This window comes from Indicator indicator, chromosome 1, assembly GCF_027791375.1.
Source record: "Indicator indicator isolate 239-I01 chromosome 1, UM_Iind_1.1, whole genome shotgun sequence".
NCBI lineage: Eukaryota > Metazoa > Chordata > Aves > Piciformes > Indicatoridae > Indicator > Indicator indicator.
The window spans coordinates 26499927-26521515 of record NC_072010.1 but is presented as its reverse complement, the minus strand read 5'-3'; the positions used below and the strand labels follow the sequence as shown (position 1 = coordinate 26521515).

The window sequence follows — 21589 nt, the reverse complement described above, 5'->3', positions numbered from 1 at the left end:
TTGCTGTTAAAAACACCCTTAAAACATTTAAATATACAATTGTCATTCTGAAGCCCTTGTACTGACTTGAGATAATCATTCTTTTTTTTTTAATTAAAAAAAAACACAGAGGTGTCACATGACAGTATATGCAGAACCACAGATTTTTACAGCCAGGGTTTAGGAAATAATTCTTTTGTACTGAGGGCAGAGTAAAAAATTGCCTAAATAGTGAGAAGCACAAGGGAATTCCAGCAGTGAAAACTGTTTAGTCAGTTTCCTAATTTCCTTTATGTCCCAGTAAAGAATACAAATGTCATATAGTACCTCAGAAATAACTACAGAAGGAATGCCTTCTCTCTAAAGTACAACATAATGTGAATTTTACTTGCTTCTCTTAAACATGCTGCACTCATTTGTTGCATTTTTTTCATTAAATGAGTTTTGGTGAAACACACCCTCTCTACTAAGCATCATTTCCCATATAAGCAGAAAGAAAATTATTCCTTTATATCTCATCATTTCTGCAAGAAAGAATCCCTTGATAGCAGTTTTAGTATGCAAATACTGAAGAACACACTGCAAAATCAGTTCAGAAGAGCACACTCCTGGTAGCATTGCCTTAGCAACGCTCTAGTTAAGGTTAGCCAAGGAATCAAGGTTTCTGTGATAAATCACCATTTTTTAGGAATGTCCAGCACCATAGCTCAGAAAATCCTGACATTGAGGGCCAGATGCTTGCTTTGCAAAGCTGCCTTTCTGAGAGCATAGTGACCATAGAACTGAGACCTTCACACAAACACCTTGGGGTTTTTTTCTGTCGCTTTTAAACTGTGAGCAGAATATGTGGCAGTGTGACCCTGGAGAAGGTGGTGACAGCATGACAGGAGGGGAATCTTGGGTTTATGAAACATGCAGTGAAGACTTTGGATTTCAGTAGGTGTTGATAACTGCCTATTGGGAACATCAGCACTTTATAATGTCCTAGGAAATGTTGACAATTCTCCTAGCAAGTCACTGTTAAATGAACACTTTTGCTTTTCCTGGATTAAGTTACCAGTAGCTCTACGGAGAGATGAAATCTGTTATCCTATCTTTTCATGAAACCTGGAAGTATTTTGGAGAAGCTTCTATAGTTTGGTCTGACTGCCTAAACTGTATCCTGCCTTCTCAAAGACTTCCTCATCCTAGTCCTTTTGTCTTCCTCAGACAAGTATTTTGGATGCCTCCAAGAGACCTTTTCATACTTTTTCATCTCCTTGTCATGTCTGCATTAGTTGTTCTTTCTAGTAGCCTTGCTCAAACCAGCAGATTATTTTATTCAAATGACTTTGTGGTATTCCCAGAGGCAGAATGAAGTTTGTTTTTCAAAGAAAACAATCAGGGAAAAATCATGCAGTCAAGTGACTTCATCAGCTGGTTGTTTTCAAGAATTCCATAGCAATTAACTTAGACCCTGGCATATCTTCTAGAGAAAATGCATAAGGAAGGAATCTCCAGCCTTTTTCAGACCTACCAGGAGCAAGTGAAACATTTCCGAGTCAGCAGCAACTTCTATCAATCTGAACCACATCAAAGGAGGTCTCCATTTTAACTTCCTTGTCCCTGAATCAGCAGATAACCTCTGTAAGTGATTCTGTGGACACCATGGACATAAGCATTTAGGGTAGCAATGTCGCAAACCTATTACGTTAAAGGAGCCTGAACTTTCCAGCAAGTCTCTAGGCTGATTTCTTTATCCTGGCCAAAGTGATTAACTCCTTTTCCTCGATCTCCACACCCAATGTCTGATGTGAGGAAGACCCATGTAGCTCAGTGCTCAGTCAGGTTTCCAATACAAAGATGGTGCTTACCACAAGGGGGCACTTGGCATTTAGACAAGTACTGGGAGCCTTTCTTCACCTGCTCGGAAGCCCTGATAGAATCTAGTACATAAGTATAGATATAGATAATATAGATATAGATACACCGAGTCCACATTGTATGTAGAATTAAGCCAAATAATTTTTATGCATCCGGGTTTTATTCAGTAACATATGACTAGTGAATTGATAGATACCAATTTAAAATCAAAATCTGTTACAGTGAAACTAAACCTGTAGTGTTGCTTTTTGCTCTTGATGAGTGTAAAATCATATGTTAAAAGATTCAGCTAAATCAGCTGGTGAACATCAGCTCTGAGTGTGGAAGGAAGGGTATTTTCTAAACTTCATTTGATGTAAAATGTCAAATAGAATGGGTTGCAAAGGCTTCTTGTGTTGTCAGGATCTGCTACATGACTGACAGATATATTGCCACTGTTCTAACTCATGAAAAAAAAGTTAAAGAGAATTAGAGCTGAAGCAAATTGCCATAAAGATCAATAGTCTGCATGAGCTGGGTGCTGATGAAACCAAGTTTGAACCTCTTGGTGATATAATGGATTTGTCACCCTATCTGTTGTCAAATGATTGATAGAAATTGTCACTGCTGTTGCCACTGATAGCAACAAAGAAAAATCCAGAATGAGAGCAACTAAAGTGGGTGGCCTTTAAATTCAGCTGCAGTATCATTCTGTATAATTTAATTTTCTGGCAAGTGTCAAGTCAAATATGTAACTTCAGTCAAATGAAAAGGAAATTGCGTGAAAAAAAAAGAACTGGAGTATTGGTCTTCCCTTTGTGAAACTCTGAGCTTCAGTCACTGCTGGACATAAGACTTAGTGTATCATTACTCTGAGAGTGAATCTTGCTAAACTCTGTTGCATAAACAAAGTATTCATTTAATATCTCAATGTGTCTTTTAGCTTACCAGCTCTCTCAGAGTGGTTTGACATGGATGACTTACTGAAAACTAAAGATCTTAAATTCAGGTTAAATCCCTTAGTCAGCTTATGTCCCCAATATATTGTCCAGCTATTCAAGGCTTAGTAGGAGAAACTGTAATAAATCTAACTTAAAAAAAAAAACAACGAACAAGCATTCCAGTGTTCAGTTAAACCACTTCTGAAAAGCTTTTTCAGAATTTATCTTACTGATTGTTCCTGGAGGGTTTTTTTTTTTTTTTTTTTTTTTGCAATTTAGCCTTTTAGGAGAGTGCTGCATAGCTGGGGGGCTTCTTCTGGTTCTCTCACTGGTCCTTGCTTTGTATTGAGGTTTTTTCCTGCTCTGAGAACTCTCTTACAATTCTGTGTTATCATAAGCTGTAAACTCTGTTTTCTGTGAGCTTTTGCTTTTGAGTTCAGCACTAAGCTGATCGTACAACCATGAGCAATGAGAATTGAATCTGTCCAGTGAGGTTTCCTTCTGCAGAATTCATGAATGGCAAGTCCAACCCTTAATGATTTGGCTGAGTTCAGTCTGATGTTTCTCACTTCTTGATTTGTATTGTGCAGCAGGTAAAGACTTCAGATACAGAAGGCCTCAGCTAGTTCTTCAATTACTGTCTTCACAGTAGGGATGGGAGATAAAACCAGTCCTTACTAAAGTGGGTGTCCAGAACCTCTTTGAAGTTTTACTATTTAAACTTCTTTTTTGTCTGTTTTTAAAATTTTTTTTATAGTTTCTGAGGACTTGGAGAGGCCTTTTAGTTGAGCAAGAACAGCGCCTGGTATTAACTGGAAGAAAGGCAGGTAGATTGGGATTCACAACTGAGCATATAATAGAGATGGAAAAGAATAGGAAATGCCCAAGAATAGTGTCTGAAACCCTTTCCAAAAGTAGGCGTGACCTTGCAGCCTTTCTCACTTCCTCCTTCTACATCCATGTAAATTTTGAATTTCTGACTGAGTAACAGCCTGGCTCCAAAAATTATCTCATCACTAGTTAAGAATGGTGGCAAGGTCACACTTAGGATATGAGATGCTGTGGATTCAAGCACTTAGGGTGAGAGAGGACTGAAATATAACTCATCCAGTTTCTTTGTGGGTTAATTTTGAGGCTGTTAGACAGAAGAGGATTCCTTCCTCCTGTGATACGGATGGAACATGTTTCTCAGGTTGTGCCCTGTTAGGGAGATGACCAGCACAAAGCTTTGCTTTGAGACTCTATAAAGGCTTTCAGCAGCAAATTGAGCAGCTTGATTAAGCTTGTGCTTATGGACAACCACAACAGCAATAGCTCATATACTACCTACCTAAGTTATAAGACAGAACCAGATAAAAAGAATGTAAGATGTTGCATGAATTGCTTTATTAGCATTAGGATGTTAAATCCTGCCTGAAGTGCAATTTAGACTCTAGTCTCTTTTGTGGTTTTGGGCTTCACTTTCCAATCTGTGAATTGGGAGTAATTTATAATTTTCTTATGTCACAGGAGAATTGTGAGCATAGGTGCATTACAAATTATGGGGCACCCAGACACTGTAGGGCTGGTGACTATGTACTTCAGTCACATTATCAACCTATTTCTGTCCGCTTGCTCATCAGAAGCTATGTTTGTTTGCTTGTGGTTGGATGTCAGCCTTGCTCCAGAGCTGAATAAATGCCCAGGCATCTGTCTGGACCAGCTGCATTGGCACCAAAAAATAGACAGTGTTTCTGAAAAGATTAAACAGAAAAAAAGATCAAAAGTAGTTGATTTTGTAGGTGAAAGAAATCAAAGACATTAGAAAAGTAACATCACTGATGAGATACCGAGTTGCTGTAACAGCTTTAACACCAAATCTTGTCAACTTATATAACACTGATGGACAGTGTAGTGAGGAAAAAATAGTGGGCTGTAGATTTATATAAAACAAATCTGGAGTGCAGCATGAACTTCAATATTTACTGTATTTAAGCTTACTGTGGTGGTACAAAATACATTGTAGGTGATACAAATATGTCATATGGTTATAATCTTTAATGTGCAGTCATGTCAAGAGGGCAAAGCCCCCCTTGTTTCCTAGCTTGACAGTGCTGAGACCTTCTCTATCTGTCTTGTTTAATGCTGTACAGACACTGATACTGTATTGAAATAGCACATGACCCTACTGGAATTTAGCCAAATCTTCTCTTTAATCTGCAGCTTACTTTTCTCCTTGAATTGGCCAATGGTGACTGTACTGACTGTATTAGTACAAAGATTTGATCTGTGTCCAACATACTTTGCTTTAATTAGGGGGAAAAAGTAAAAATCAATCCAAAACCCCTTGATTTTTTTTTCATGTCTCCAGTGTGTCTATTATAACAGATTAAAGTTAATAGCAGTTCAGTCATGTGTGAAACATTCTTGAAATATATAGCTCTTCTGTATCATCTCTTTTGAGTTTTTTGGAACAGTGGGAGGGGTTATTCTCTCTTAGTAACATGTTTTAGAAGTTCTATGACTTTTGCCATGTTCCAGCTAAATCTTGTCTTCAATGGAAATCATTCCTAGGGAAATCTCAGTGAGAGGCAAACGTGGTTTTGTGGGGAAAAAAAAACCCCAAACTAAAACAAGTCAAATAAGTAATGTATTGTACAGAAAAATATGAAAAAGCATAAAAGATCAATAATCTGCAGATGACAGAAAGGAGAAGACTGGAGATTTCAAGCAGGCAGATGTAAGAGGCAGATGTGTCAGTTCGGTGGCTATCTGCTAGATACCATTGGTAGGATTATCACTTTACACATCCAGAAAATGGAATGACTTGATGATGCCCAAAGTCAAAGATACAAATTTTGGACCTGCGTCGAAAATACTCATATTAGAATGAGTCTTTCATGAACTGGTCAGACCAAGGTACTGACTGAGACATGGAAGACACAGTTCTGACAATAAAATGAAGGAATAGAATCACAGAACTGTTGAGGCTGCAAGTGATCTCTGGAGGTTTTCTTGTCCAACTACCCTTACTCAAGCAGCTACCCAGGATCATGTTCATGTTTTTTTAACATCTCTAAAGAGACTGCACAACCTCCTTGGGCAACCTGTTCCAGTGCTTGGTCACTCTCACAGTAAAAAAAAAGTGTTTTTTCATGTACAGGAGGAGTCTCCTGTGTTTCACCTTGTGCCCACTGCCTCTGGTCCTGTCACTAGGCACAACTGAAAACAGCCTGGCTCTGCCCTCTGTGCACCCTCCCTCCAGGTAGTTATACACATTAATAAGATCCCTCCTCAGCCTTCCCTAGGCTCAATAGTCCAACCCCTCTTAATCGTGCCTCACAGGAGAGATGATCCAGCCCCTTAAGTATCCATATGTACTGTCATTGGGCAGTCTCCAGTATGTCCATGTGGCTTTTGTATTGGAGAGCCCAGAACTGGGCACAACACTCCAGATGTGGCCTCACCAGTGCTGAGTAAAGGGGAAAGATCACTTCCCTTGACCTTCTTGTGATGCTTTGCCTAATGCAGCCCAGGATAACATTTACCTTCTTTGCAAAAAGGGCACATTGCTGGCTTGTGTTCAACCTACTGTCCACCATGACCTAAGATCCCTTTCTACAAGGCTACTTTCCAGCTGAGAAGCCTGCAGCATTTATCAGCTCATGGGGTTGTTCCTTCAGCAGGACTTTGTTCTTCTTATTCAGCATCATGAGGTTTATGTCAGTCCATTTGTCCAGCCTGTTAAGGTCCCTCTGGATGTCAGCACAACCCTCTGGTATATCAGCCACTCCTCTCAGTTTGGTGTAGTCATTACTGAAGATGTAGATCAAAATTGGACCCAGTATGATCACTTAAGGCTTAAATTAGGTTTTGGGATATTTTTTTTCCATTAGGAAACATTCATAAATTCTCTGAGAAATTGACCATATGTGAGTATTGTCCTTCTGGATCTAAGGTTTGCATGATAAATAGAGAGAAAAATTCCAAGAAGGAAGAAGTTGAGACTATCTGGAGAAAGTCATGTATTTTCCTTTCCATGTTTCCAGGGAAAGTCTGGTAAGTAAAGGCATTAAAAAACACTGAAGTCATGAGAAGAAATAACTGATTATTAAGGCAATGGTCAGGTAGTCAGTACAGAAAGTGAAAGGATTCAGCTATTCTGACTACGGAGATACCTGAGTCAGAAATAAAAAGAAGCAAAAATTCTGAAAGAGAAACCTATTTTACACAGAGGGCCCAAGCAGACAAATTGAAGAATCTGACTAGCCTGAAATGTAATAACATTGATAATGAAAACATAAAGCGATAACAAGTATTAAAAGGTATGCACTTAGAATCATAGAATCAGTCAGGATTGGAAGGGGCCACAAAGATCATCTAGTTCCAACCCCCCTGCCATGGGCAGGGACACCTCTTGTCAGGAAAGATCAAAACAAAGATAGATGTGGAATATAGCAGATGTGAGAGACTTTACCATTATTTGTTCTTTCTTCCTCGTCTTTGGCCACAAGCTTTGCCATCTGGTGAGGAGGGCTTTAAACTAGAGCAGCTGGGAGAAGGGATCCTCAATCCATCACGCATCAAGGGCAATGACAATAGGCAGCCTGAACCTGGAGTTGGACCACGGGCAGGAAAGAGAGTGCCTGAAGTACAGGATAAGGGAACCCCAGTCAGAAAATCAGCTTCAGTGAAGCACCAACTTAAATGCCTCTATACTAATGCACAGAGCATGGAGAAGCAAGAAGAGCTACACACCCATGCATGCCTGCACCAAATTGGAAAAGCATGGACTCACTGGATAAGGAATTGGCTGGATGGCTGCATTCAGAGAGTTGCCATCAGCAGCTCAATGTGGAAATGGAGACCATGGCAAGTGGCATCCCTCGGGAGTTGGTAGTGGGACCAGTGCTGTTTAATGTGTTTGTCAGCAATATGGACAGTGGCATTGAGTGCACCCTCAGCAAGTTTGCAGATGACACCAAGCTGTCTGGTCTGTTGACACACTGGGGGGAAGGGATGCCATCCAGAGGGACTTGGACAGGCTTGAGAGGTGCATCCAAGCCAAATTCATGAAGTTGAACACGGCCAAATGCAAGGTACTACACCTGGGTCAGGGCAATCCTAAGCAGAAATATAGGCCATGCAAGAGCAGTCTTGATGAGAAGGACTTGAGGGTGTCAGTTGATGAAAAACTCATCATGAGCTGGCAATGTGTGCTTGCAGCCCACAAAGCCAGCCATGTCCTGGGCTGTATAAAAAGAAGTGTGACCAAAAGGATGAGGGAGGTGATTCTGCCAGTAAAGGTGGTGAGATGCTGGAACAGGTTGCCTAGGGAGGTTGTTCGTGCCCCCTCCCTGAAGGTATTCAAGGACAGGTTGGGTGAAGCCTTGAGCAATCTGGTCTAGTGGAGGGTGTCCCCACCCATGACAGAGGGTTTGGAACCAGGTGATCTTCAAGGTCCCTTCCAACCCAAACCAATCTAGGAATCTATGAATCTCTTTGGATTAATTCATCTTGAGGATGGATAGGAAAATGAATTTTGATCACAAGAATATTGGGAAATATTGAAATATTTATTTAAACCATATGACTCAAACACTAGGACACCAATATTTTCTTTTTTTTTTTTTTTGTATGTAGATGTCTGCCTCTTGGGTAGATCTGTAATTCCTACTACAGGCAGTGCGAGTCTCATTAGTACAGTCAGCTGAGTATAGATAGTTGTATCCAGATTTATCTAAGTAGGCACCTGCAGTGGGATAGTTGTATAAACAGAGATTCACAGATGCTTCACTACAGAGTAATCCACCACTGTTCCAGAAGGACATGTATCTCCATTAACCCAAGTGTTATATCTACCACACATGAAGGTCTTGGACACTCTAGGGCATCTCAGGTGGCAACTGAGTTGAGCTCTTTGGATGCTTAGCTGAATGAATCGCTGCACATCACTGATTTTATAGACTGTGACTCTTAGTAGAAGCCTAGTTCACAAGGGAACTAGGAACACATGGGATGAGATTTAACAAGGCTAAGTGTGGGGTTCTACACTTTGGCCTCAACAACCCCAAGCAGCACTACAGGCTGGGGACAGAGTGGCTGGAGAGCAGCCGGACAAAAAGAGACCTGGGGGTGCTGGTTGGTAGTAGGCTGAAAATGAGCCAGCAGTGTGCCCAGGTGGCCAGGAGAGCCAATGGCATCCTGGCCTGTATCAGGAATAGTGTAGCCAGCAGGACAAGGGAGGTTATTCTTCCCCTGTACACAGCACTGATCGGGCCACACCTTGAGTACTGTGTCCAGTTCTGGGCTCCTCAATTCAAGAGAGATGTTGAGGTACTGGAACGTGTCCAGAGAAAAGCAACGAAGCTGGTGAGGGGTCTGGAACACAAACCCTATGAGGAGAGGCTGAGGGAGCTGGGGGTGTTTAGCCTGGAGAAGAGGAGGCTCAGGGGTGACCTCGTTGTCTAGAACTACTTGAAGGGAGGCTGTAGCCAGGTGGGGGTTGGTCTCTTCTCCCAGGCAACCAGCACCAGAACAAGAGGACACAGCCTCAAGCTGCGCCAGGGGAGGTTTAGGCTGGAGGTGAGGAGAAAGTTCTTCACAGAGTTGTTAGCTGTTGAAATGTGCTGCCCAGGGAGGTGGTGGAGTCACCATCCCTGGAGATGTTCAAGAAAAGACTGGATGAGGCACTTAGTGCCATGGTCTAGTTGATTGGATAGGGCTGGGTGATAGGTTGGACTGGATGATCTTGAAGGTCTCTTCCAACCTGGTTGATTGTATTATTGTATGATTCTGTGATATGGACATTGAAATGTAGATATCCTCACCACAGACTAAATCCTATCTATACAGTCTGATATAAATACATATACATTTTGGATAGATGAATTTGGATATAATATTTACTTCCAGAAATTGTATTTGCTAATTGCACATAGAGACTAAAACCTGCGTTCTAGTGATAATGATGAGGCACAAATCTCAGTGATTCTGATAGTAAACACATTTAGCCAGAAAATGTTGGATAAAAAAGGAATGCTGGTTTAGATTCTGAAAATTGAAACACAAATTCACAGTATCACAGTATATCAGAGGTTGAAAGGGGCCTCAAGAGATCATCAGGTCCAACCCCCCTGCCAGAGCAGGATCACTTAGGGTAGTCTGCACATGAATGCATCCAGGTGGGTTTTGAAAGTCTCCAGAGAAGGAGACTCCACAACCCCTCTGGGGATCCTGTTCCAGAAAAGCCAGTCAAAAAATCTGTCAGACCAAGAGATCGTAAATTAATTTATTTTATATTAAAGATGTATATGTTGTCTATGTTTTCAGTAAAGGCTGAAACAATAAAATGTAGGCTAGAGGAAGAAATAGCTGATGTCAGCAAGTACTTGAGAAAATGACAGCAACCAAATCCTCAGGAAAACTTAAAGGCTTAGGTATGCTTAAGTAGAAGGAAGTGGGTAATCCATGCCTTAGGAATCTGAAAGGTTGACACATCACTGGTCTGATAGCAAGTGGTTTTAATAAAGCTGTGGTTCATGGCATTATATGCATCGGAGGAAAAGGTTGGGTTTTTTTTTTAAGTTTTAAGGTAGAGGAAAAATAATATTGCAAAACAAGACTGAAATATGGCTTTATTAAAAGTGGCTTATGGCAGGCAAACCTTTTAGTGACAATAGATTTGTTGTCACAATAAATATGGTAATCTTGTTCACTGTTACCTCTGATAAAGATACTATGTCACATGGAAAGCAACTGATTGATTTGGAGGAAAGGAAAACTAGTAGATTTGTTGAAGGTGTAAAGGTGTAAAGAGATAGCAAATGAAATATAGTAACAATGACTAGTGAAGGAGGCTGTTCTGAGAGTACAAGCAGAGTACTTCCAGGACCACATTTAGAACTAATCTTAACAATTAATGCATGACTTTGATACACAAAATATAACTAGATTAAGGATCTAATGTTGTTTATAAAAAGAATGACTAGATCATTAAAAATGGGATTAAAATTTAATAGTGTAGACCAAACAGGAAATAGTGAACAAATTATGTTATGAATTGAGAACCTGGACACAGCTGCAGGGGAGAATCTGGGTATTCTAGCTGATCCATGTTGACTGTGAGCCATCACTATGCAGCTGTGAAAAGGACATGCTCTCAGTATTGCTGACATTGTTCAAGGCAGTCAGATGGCTTCTGAAGTACTGCATACTCTAGTACAGAGCTGACAACAACAGAAGGTTCAGCTCTAGTCTGGTGTACAAGGGGGTTACTGTGATGATTAGATGAATGGGCAGTCTGCTGTGTGAAGGACCATTTTTAAAAGCTCCATCTATTTGTCCTAGTAAAATGAATGTTGAAAAAAAAAGATGTTCCTGTCTCTGTCTGTATGTGCTGGGGGCATACACCAGAGTGGAAGAAGAGGAGTTATCTTTTTTAAAAAAAGTTTCAATCTTACAGGGAAAAAAACCAAAAAACCCAGAAGAACAAACAGGTAAAAAATGATCCTGAATCAGCTAAGACCAGGAATTAAGAAAGCCATCTACTATTAGAGCCCCCCTCAATAAAAGTCCTTACTGGATGGATAGGTCTATTTATGAGAGGGATTATAAAAAGCAGTCTCCTGCTTGGGTGTGCATTCTACCTGCACTACACAGCAGACAAACAACTGGCCAATGGCAGTGACCAAAAATTAAGTCTATCACTGTTACTCTAGCTCATCCCAACTATAGACAAGATAGACAGCTACACACCTAAGACAGTCTCCCAATAATGTACTGCTTTTCTAGCGAAGCTGTTTGTTCTGAGTTACCTTTGACACCACACGTGCCTCTTCAGCCAGTCCAGTAGTCCTCTCTGCAAGTCACAGAATCACAGAGTCAATAAGGCTGGAAAAGACCTCAAGGATCATGAAAGTCCAACCTGTCACCCAAGACCTCATGACTACTAAACCATGTCACCAAGTGCCACGTCCAATCCCCTCTTGAACACCTCCAGGGATGGTGACTCCACCACCTCCCTGGGCAGCACATTCCAACGGCTAACAACTCTCTCTGTGAAGAACTTTCTCCTCACCTCGAGCCCAAACCTCCCCTGGTGCAGCTTGAGACTGTGTCCTCTTGTTCTGGTTCTGGCTGCCTGGGAGAAGAGACCAACCCCCTCCTGGCTACAACCTCCCTTCAGGTAGTTGTAGAGAGCAGTGAGGTCACTCCTGAGCCTCCTCTTCTCCAGGCTAAACACCCCCAGCTCCCTCAGCCTCTCCTCATAGGGCTTGTGCTCAAGGCCTATCACCAGCCTCATTGCCCTTCTCTGGACACGTGAGTGTGTAGGTGAGGTCTGAAATCTTCTACTTAGAAGCAAGGAACAATTCTGGCTGGTCACCACAAACTGACTTTGCTAATTTACCAAGGAGCAGAAGTGTGGAAAACCATATCTGTAACGTGGCTAATTGCTGTTGTCTCTGCAGTGTGCCAGCTAAAGTCATGTAAACAAAAGTGCACAAGAAACAATGACAATTGAAGAATAGAGACTCTGGTATCTTCTTACAGAATGGAAATATTTGTAACACGTTGTTTATTTACTATAACCATAGGGTGACTTAAAGGAGGTTCTTAAACAACTAGAAGAAAAGAAGAAAAGTCTCCAGAATCAGCTAAAAGACTATGAACTTAGACTGGAACAAGAAGCAAAGGTTTGTAATCACTCTGCACCTCTAACCTATGAAAGCCATTATATTGTCTGACAGACAGTGTGTGTGGAACGTAGAATAGTTCCAGAAGTTATGTCACTGGAAAAAAAAGCTCTGCTGTGTATTTCTTTCTTCTGTATGATTCAACTTCTAAAATATTTTGCTTAATGGTACCCTATATCCCTTATTTTAACTGTAGGCTTACTACAAAGCTAACGATGAGCGGCGCATGTACCTCTCAGAGATCTCACAGGTAAGACAAATGTGTGACTCAATAATTTTTTTTAAATCCTTATGCTTTCTTAATATAGTTATAGCATATGTTAATGCTATTAGGTCTGAGTCTTTTATCTCCTCTACTAAATCCATAACAAAAGCTGCTTTTTTATTTTAATTTTTAAGAGCAAGAAATTGAAAAAATGCTACAAATTATTTATTAATACTTCTTTTGCTTTTGTTTCAATTGGAGTCTCATTGTTCCAAAAGACAGTCAAAGTGCCTTTAGCTGAGAAAGCTGAGGGAGTTTTCTAATGCTTGTTTGCCCATCCATCAGTCACAAGACTGCTATTCTGCTTCAGTGTCTCAGTTGAACAGAACCAAACTATCAGCAGTAGTGACACCCACCTAAAGTACCAATTTCTCTTTTCTGTATTTCTGGGGTTTTATTTAAATGGTCAATTAGCCAGGCAGCTCAGTACAGCACATATTTCAATTAAAGTTATAAGACAAGGAATAAGATACCTTATTTTGATGAAACCAGAGGTTAAATTTTATTGCTGCAAATGGCAAATTATGTTATACATAAAAGTTGATATTATAAACTGGAGGAACCTGACAAGGAACCTGTGAAGATTTCTAGTATTTCTTATTCTGAAAGCGTTCTTAATTCCTAAATAATATGAAAGTAATAGCGTAGTCTGATGCTCAAGAATGACTGAATCCCTGTCATAGTTAACTGGGGCAAAAGGCTGTAACTAGCAATGTTTTCATATGTTTGCACAGTGGGCAAATGATTTTCTTCTGTGGGAAACAGATTCTCTTACTTTGGGAAATCTGAAGGAATTGCTAAAAACTAACTTTTGAATGTGAAACCACGAAAAAGTCCAAGAGATGCCCACAGTAACTGTTAATATCTTTGCATTAACAATGAAACTGGGAACTGCTGGAGGAAGAAAATAGGAAACAAAAGATGGTTTTATTACTGGACATGCTAGTAAGAGGAGTGTCTATGCTCAGCTGCCTAGAAAAGCACTTAAACATGCATAAAATATTATTCGAAGTAGGACATATGCACATATGCACTGACATATTACTTAAATGGAGTATTAGGGACTAGGATTTTTCCATTGACACACAAGGTAGTTACTGCATTATATTTTCAGTAATTAAGTATTTCGCCCACGTGATTTCAGAATCTTATGAGAGCAAAATAATAATATTCAGATTAATCTCCTTGTCTTTAGTTCTCTGAATATTAAACAGCCAGTCTAAAGTAGTTGTAGAGGGATCCTCTGCAATCTGGGGAGAAAGAAGCATGCTTAAGGTTCATACAATTACACCTGTTTTTAGATCAATATGAAATTGTTTTCCCATGGATTTATCTGTCCCTCTTCCTGAGCTATAAGCCAAGCCTAGGTGAGTAGTTTAGATTAGACCTCTACCATTCACACTTCTAATCTGATCATAGCAGTCAAGCTAATCATGGCTAACTGTTGAATGCTAAAGAATCATAGAATCATAGAATGATCTGGGTTGGAAGGCACCTCCAAAGGTCATCTAGTCCAACCCCCTCTGCAGTGAATCACAGAATTAACCAGGTTGGAAAAGACCTCCAAGATCATAAAGTCCAACCTATCACCCTTCTAATCAACTAAACCATGGCACTAAGTGCCTCATCCAGGCTTATTTTAAACACTTCCAGGGATGGTGACTCCACCACCTCCCTGGGCAGCCCATTCCAATGGCCAATCACTCTTTCTGTGAAGAATTTCTTCCTAACATCCAGCCTAAACCTCCCCTGGTGCAGCTTGAGACTGTGTCCTCTCATTCTGTCACTGATTGCCTGGAAGAAACCAACCCCCACCTGGCTGCAACCTCCCTTCAGGTAGTTGTAGATGGCAATATCAGGTTGCCCAGAGCCCTGTCAAGCCCCACCTTGAATATCTCCAGGGCTGGGGCCCCAACCACCTCCCTGGGCAACCTGTTCCACGACCCTCACAGTAAAGAACCTGTTCCTAACATCCAATCTAAATTTGCTCTTTTCTAGTTTGATGCCATTGCCTCATTGGCTTGTGTGGTCCCTTGAGTTCCTGAATTTGATTAGATTGTTGCTTTTATATTTTGAAATCTTCCCCCTCTTTTAAGAACTAATTTTATTGAACTTACTCCAGTCCACACTCTTTTAGCTGTATTAAAATTTTGCTGTGACCATAATTGGTTTTCTTCCTCATTCAGGGAAGTATGTTAGAAATACAATGCTTCTTCATTGAAAATGTGGAGTTACAGGCTGTATGACCAAAAATATGCTGCTTGAAGTAACGTAATCTCTGCTCATCCAGGTTAATAAATAAAACTGGTTTTGCACAGCAAGGGATTTTGGCATGTGTTCAATTACCCAAATCAACAAGGCCTCAGTATAGTATGTGCTTAAAAGTATTTTGTGGCAGTAAAACTGTAGTAGGTCCAAATTAGTTTTACTTCCTTAATCACAATCACAGAATCACAGAATTAACCAGGCTGGAAAAGACCTTCAAGATCATCAAGTCCAACCTATCACCTGACACCATCTCATCTTAAGTGTAATTGTGGTTATGATTTAACTTGTTTTATAAAACTTGATTTATGAAAATTTGACTATTGCAGACCTCAGCTACACTTAAAATTGTTGAAGGACAAAAACCAGATGTTCTGACAGGCAAGAGAGAAAACCAGATGCTGAGGTAAATTTCCTTTATATTCCCTCTGTTTCCTCATTTATTATTTTGTGCAAAATACTATGCTTTGAATATTGCACCTCTCTGTTCTTGGTAAATATCACAGAGCAGAATCCTACTGACAAAGCATTAATCTTAACATTTTTAATACTGCTTTTCAGTCAGTTTGGTTTAATATTAAGTATACTGCACTATGGAAAATACATATATTTAAGTGACCTTTTCTAAATTTTACAACACTTGTAATGTTTTCCTCTCCCAGCCTGTGTTTAAAATGGATCCATTTTTTTTCTGTGTTACTACAGCATTGTGTGCAATGAGTATACTCTTCAGTCCATTAAGAGTAACTCAAATAATGACTTGCTTGGTCCTTTTTAGGCAATACAATAGAGATTGTAAAGCTTTTTATGGATGATAATGTGAGTGATTTTAAATGACAACATATAAAGGCTTCATTGCTTAACAGATTTCTGTTTAGTTTTATGGGTTAGTAATTTAAATTTAAAAAGAACACACCTGCTGTTACAGGAATAAAATGAATTTCTGATTGTAGTGTTTGTGAGAAAGCTTGAAATATAAGGATTTTTCTTTTTTTTTAACTGAAACAAAAATGTTAAGATTATAAAGAAGTAAGAATATAGGGAATCACATCAAAAGTGTGTTGAACCTAGCATCCTACCTCCAGTGGCCAGAAATAGATGCCTACAAAGGTATGTAAGCAGGCAGATACAATATTTGCTTTTGGAACTCTCCCAGATACTTTATATTGGAGATTTCCTGAGCTAGTATAGTTTCTGTTTATTTAATGTCTCACAGTAAATACTCTTCCATGAATCCACTTAGCTATATTGTTGAAATGAGCATTCACCATACATATTGGAGATATCTGAAACTGTAATGAGTAAATTATAAGCATGAAATTATGTAGGCATGTTTGCTTACCAGCTTTATCCTTTCATTCTGTGTAAGCACAGAAGCACAGGATTTCATAAATTGGAATAGTGGATTTGCATGCTCCAGGAGGGAATATTAGTAGACTATGAATTGATGTAGTACACTATGAATTAAGAGTCTATAACTGAAGTTTCTCCATACTGAAAAAGCATTGTATGGGTCTGAGATACCCCATATGTAGACAGTGTATTGCTTCTGACCCCAGTGATGTTTAAACACAGCTCATCAGGAGGTCAGGAAGCTGGAACTAGGAGAATTCACTGTCTCTGGTGAGAGATTAAATATCATCAGCCAGATATTGAGACTCTTAGCACTGACGTGATTATGTTAGGATTTTTTTACAATTCATTTTAGTAGACCATTATTTACCCGCAGATTATATGTCAGTTTGTTTCTGTATTTTTCATTATATCAAACAAAAGAAAATAAAGTGTGAAAGAAAATAATGTACCCTGTAATTGCTGATGTCAGATGATGCATATTTTAATAAAATAGTGTATTTGGTTTGGCTGAGCTGGAGTTAATTCTCCTCAAAGCATCTTTCTAGTGCTGTGTTTTGCAGTGCTGTAGCTGGGTGTTGATAACACACCAGTGTTTTGGGTACTGCTGAAGGCTGTGCTTTCCCAACATTTCCTTGCCCTAAGAGTATGCTGAGAAGTGGGCAAGATCTTGGGAGGGGACACAGCCAGGCCAGCTGACCCGAAGGGGTATTCCATGCCATATGATACCAGCTCAGATATATAAGCTGAGTGAAAGAAGAAAGTGTGGGGTATTCATCCATGACATCTGTCCTCCAGAGCAACTGTTACGCATGTTAGAGCCCTGCTTCCTGGAAGTGACTGAAGGTCATCTGCTGATAGGAAGTAGAGATAACATCTCTCTTTGCTTTTGCTTCTGCACGTGGTCCTTGCTTGTGCTTCTACCTCGTTACCTGCCTTTTATGTATCTTTTCCTCTCCCTTGTCCATCTAAGAAGGAGAGTAATAGTGACTTTGGTGGGCATTTGACCCCCAGCCAGGGCCAAACCACCACAAATATTGCCTTTCAACTCATTTTCCTTCAGAGGATTGTTTTTAAAACTTTCAAAATACTTTACATACATGAAGGAAATTGTTAATCTTTTTGTTTTTCCTTAGTAGCAAAGGACCCTGTTTGCAAATCATTGGCTTTTACAACCAGTGACTTTCAGGTCAAACCTTGGTCTTAGTTGGAGATATGAATGGGGCTTTGGCATAGTTTATATTTTAAGGAAATACTAGAAAGTGAGTACTCCGTTAACACGGTCATTGTTTTATTATTTATTTTTTAATTATGTTTTGATTTACAACCTGAACGTTGTTTGTTCAAGCTGACGTTAATTAGAAATAATTTCATTCAAGTAAAAGACCTGCATGATTGAAAATAAACATGTTTTTGAGAATGATGTAAAAATTTTCTCTCCAGAGTTCTTATCTCACTTCTGTTAGCTTTTCAGAAAACATCTGTCTTTACTGGATTTCAAGTCATACTAAGAAACTATGCTTAATGTTTATTTTAAATATAGGTACAAGTATGGAAGACCCAACCTGTATACTAAAGCAACACTGAAACATTTTTGAATAGTAATTGTGAATACTAATTGTTGATACATGGCCATCCAAACGTAGAAGCCACATTCAGTAGGAGTCCTTTTTATGGTATTTCATAAGGCAGAGGAAGACGGACTAGGTGACATTTGCGAAGAATGTAGGATGTCCTGATGACTCATGTCTCTGATGCAGTTTGAGCAGCCAGTTTAATGTCATTCTGAGCCCTTACTACATTCAGCTTCAACACTGCAGTGACTGCAGCTACCTGGCTCTAAGTCCATTAGTCCAGCTGGTTTTGAGTGGAAAGAGATTTTGCTGCATGCAGAATTCCAAACAGACATAGGCCGTTTGCTTGGTCCTGCCCAACAATGATCTACAGATTCATCAGTTCATTTTGAGTAATCAGTTGATTTGAATTTTGAGCAAATTGAGGCCTTGGGTTCTGATCTTCCAAGCTATGAATAGAAGTAGCTCTGCATATGGGGATAGCTCTTCTTTCAAGAGCTGCTTCTTGTGAGAGCTGGAACACTGAATGTATCAACTTCCAGAAGACTAGCAAGTCCTAAGGACAACTTTGTTGGATGTTTGCCCAGTCATTTGAAACCTGCACGTAACAAGTCATTGCAGCTTCTACCACATAGCAAAATATTTCTTGGGCTATCATCATGAATGTTATCATGTGATACTGTGATGTATTTCCCTTCAGAATGCCTTTCCTTGAGAGTGACATTGAAATCCTGTATGTTGTTGTTGGAGTATGTAAAGTGCTGTCTGTCCACTGTAGTAATGAACAGGGATAGGAACAAAGGTACATTGTATATGAATAGAGAATGCTGTTTGGTCATGAGAATGACTTTTCCAATTTGTCTTCCTTGTCCCCTGGAGTTCTGTTTACATTCCCATTACTGATTTCTCTTAGAAGATCAGGGTGAAAACAGCTCATGTAGGTTTCATGTAGGTTTCATGTAGGTGGTGTATGTAGCTACCTACAAGGAGTACAACTTCACAAGCCTGCTGGTGGTATTTCCACTGTGAGATCATGGGCTCAAGACTATGGGTCTCCACAGTGGAGTCCCTGCAAAAAAATGTTAACTACATCTACATGAAGTAGTTTTCCATTTCCTAACAGGGATAATTTATACCTAATGAAAATGTCTCCTCAACCAGTTACCATTCTTTCTGAAAATTATTAGTATTCTGTTCATGTTCTTCAAATGCCATCATTTAGTTAACAGGAAGTAGTAGGCAATCATGAGATGAGGACTGAGTTTGCATGCATAATAATTAGATGTTCTGCTAGCCTGCAAACCCAGCATTACACTTGCTTTTTTTTTTTTTTCCTCTCTCAGGTTTATTAATTCACAGCAATAATCAGTTATGCAAATATAAAAAGTATAATTCCTAGCAGATAAAGCTTACAGGGAATGTGACACTCTGTGACTAATTTAATCCATTTTATTTCAGAGGGAGATGCACTGTACCAAGAAACCCGAAGATGGCTAATCCTCAAAAAGGATCAATTAATAAGACTGGGGGAGTGAAGCAACTTCCCAAACTAAAGCACTAAGTGCTTCATCCAGTCTTCTCTTGAACATCTCCAGGGACGGTGACTCCACCACCTCCCTGGGCAGCCCATTCCAATGGGCAATCATTCTCTCTGTGAAGAACTTCCTCCTAATATCCAGCCTATACCTCCCCTGGTACAACTTGAGACTGTGTCCCCTCATTCTGCTGCTGGTTGCCTGGGAGAAGAGACCAAGCCCTACCTGGCTACAACCTCCCTTCAGGTAGTGGTAGACAGCATTGAGGTCACCCCTGAGTCCAGCTCCCTCAGCCTCTCCTCATAGGGCTTGTGTTCCAGGCCTTGAACTCTTTGACTGCACAGCAACCATTGAAAACAAACAAGCCTCTGACATTTTTGACCTCTTAACCAAGAAGAAAAAGGCAGACTGATATAAACTGAAGTAGTATCTTACCACTCAAAACACTAAATCTCAGATAAAATTCCATCCAAGGGCATCTGCATCCAGCATAGACAGGAAAGAGAGATTCTGAAGTAGTCTGATGTTGGTAGAGCTGAACATGCCTTTCATTAGCTTACTAGCAAATCTGATTTCCTACATGATACAGTGGAGTCCCTTTACAGTTTAACATTGTTTTACATTTATATAAAAACTTCTCTGGCAGAGAATCCCATTTGTAGGAAACCCACACATCACAGCACCTATATTTCCAATTTGAATTGCCGTATTGGAAACGTTAGATCTGTGCTTAAATCATTTAACTGTCTTGATATGTGCAGTGTAAAATCCACAACTGAATAATTGAACCTGTGAATACTTATTTTGTAAATAATTTATGGTGGTGTTTGAGGATACCACCACCCAAGATACTAATTATAAAATATATAAAATATACATTTTTTTATTACAAATGCATGATTACCTTAGCTTAGCTTATGTCTGGAAGAAGCACAGTGAGATACAGGAAAAAAACAGCATAAAACAGAAATCCAAACCCAGTGCTACCTGACTCCCACACATCTCACCGCCATCCCTGTGGAAAAAAGCCAGCATGCAAGAACCTGCAACTCAGAAGCAGCAATCGGAACAGGAAGACTCCCATGTTGCAATCTGAACTTCAAGTCCCACAGTACTTTGTTCCATTTAGCACTTTTGGTTTTGAAGCTGGCTTGACTGTAGTATGGTATGAAGAACAGCAGCAGATTCAACTCAATCCATGACATTGTGGTTCCCAGTATTAGCTTGTTGCTATTTGAAATCTGAACTCTAAGGTGAACCTTTGTAGCCCCAGTCTGGCTACCATGAAATCTCTATGCATTCTTCAGTGGCACTGACTCATCTATTTTTAGGGTATTTTAAAAGTAATCTCTTCAGTGAAAGCAGAAATATTTTGTATTATCATTCTTAGGTGTGCAGTTATTGTTGCAGTTTCATTACCTACAGTTTAGTCATTAAAACTTTCATAGATTTTTTTTTTAAGTGACAGTAGGAAAAATGTTTTGGTAATGAAGCTTCCAAGCTTCATTACATCTGGGTTACATCTGAAAAGCTCTTGGCAGAGCAAATGTGATTGATTGACCAACCTTTGTGTTTATTAAGAGCATCCCTAGCTCTTTGCAGTATCTATTAAAGCCTCTTTAAGAGCAGTACTAATAGTTGCTTGTTATTGGAAGCCTTAAAGTGAGGCTGTAATTAAACTCATAAAAAAAAGATCAATGATGTCATTCCAAAAACCAGAGTAAGATGACTTCCAGTATTGTGCCGCATATTCAGAATGGAACCCTCCTTTTCTTTTCTCTCTTACATAGTATGAGATTTATTTACAGACCCTTCTAATGTTACCCTGATGCACCTGGTATCATTCTTTCATAAGCAGAGTGGTCTGCCTGGCCAATTTTTTCCTCACAGTCACAGCTGAAAGCATAGCACAGCTGATTAGGTTAGCACTCTTCTGTTCCTGTTTTTCACCTGGAGAATTTCCAAATTTTGCTTGTTCTGGCATTTGCTATTCTGGAAAAAAAAAAAACAAAACCAAAAACATAACTTGCCATAATGGTCCTGTTGGCATAAAAGACAAGAGACATCTGCAGTAGTGAAGAATATCCAGTTCTTGGCTTCATGCAGCAGACATTTACTACTGCTGTCTCTAAATCAAATGTGAGTCAATACACTCAAGTCT

The 21589-nt window shown here is 39.7% G+C and overlaps 1 protein-coding gene across 1 annotated transcript in view; it reads left to right on the top strand.

Moving 5' to 3' along the window:
- Window positions 1-19454, top strand: part of CCDC169 (coiled-coil domain containing 169) — a 30119-nt gene extending 10665 nt beyond the window's left edge. The window contains exons 5-8 of the mRNA XM_054391823.1: window positions 12338-12436; window positions 12633-12686; window positions 15296-15372; window positions 19352-19454. Of these exons, the coding sequence (XP_054247798.1) occupies window positions 12338-12436; window positions 12633-12686; window positions 15296-15372; window positions 19352-19454 (333 nt within the window). The remainder of the gene's footprint in view (window positions 1-12337; window positions 12437-12632; window positions 12687-15295; window positions 15373-19351) is intronic.
- The last annotated feature ends 2135 nt before the right edge of the window (window positions 19455-21589 follow it).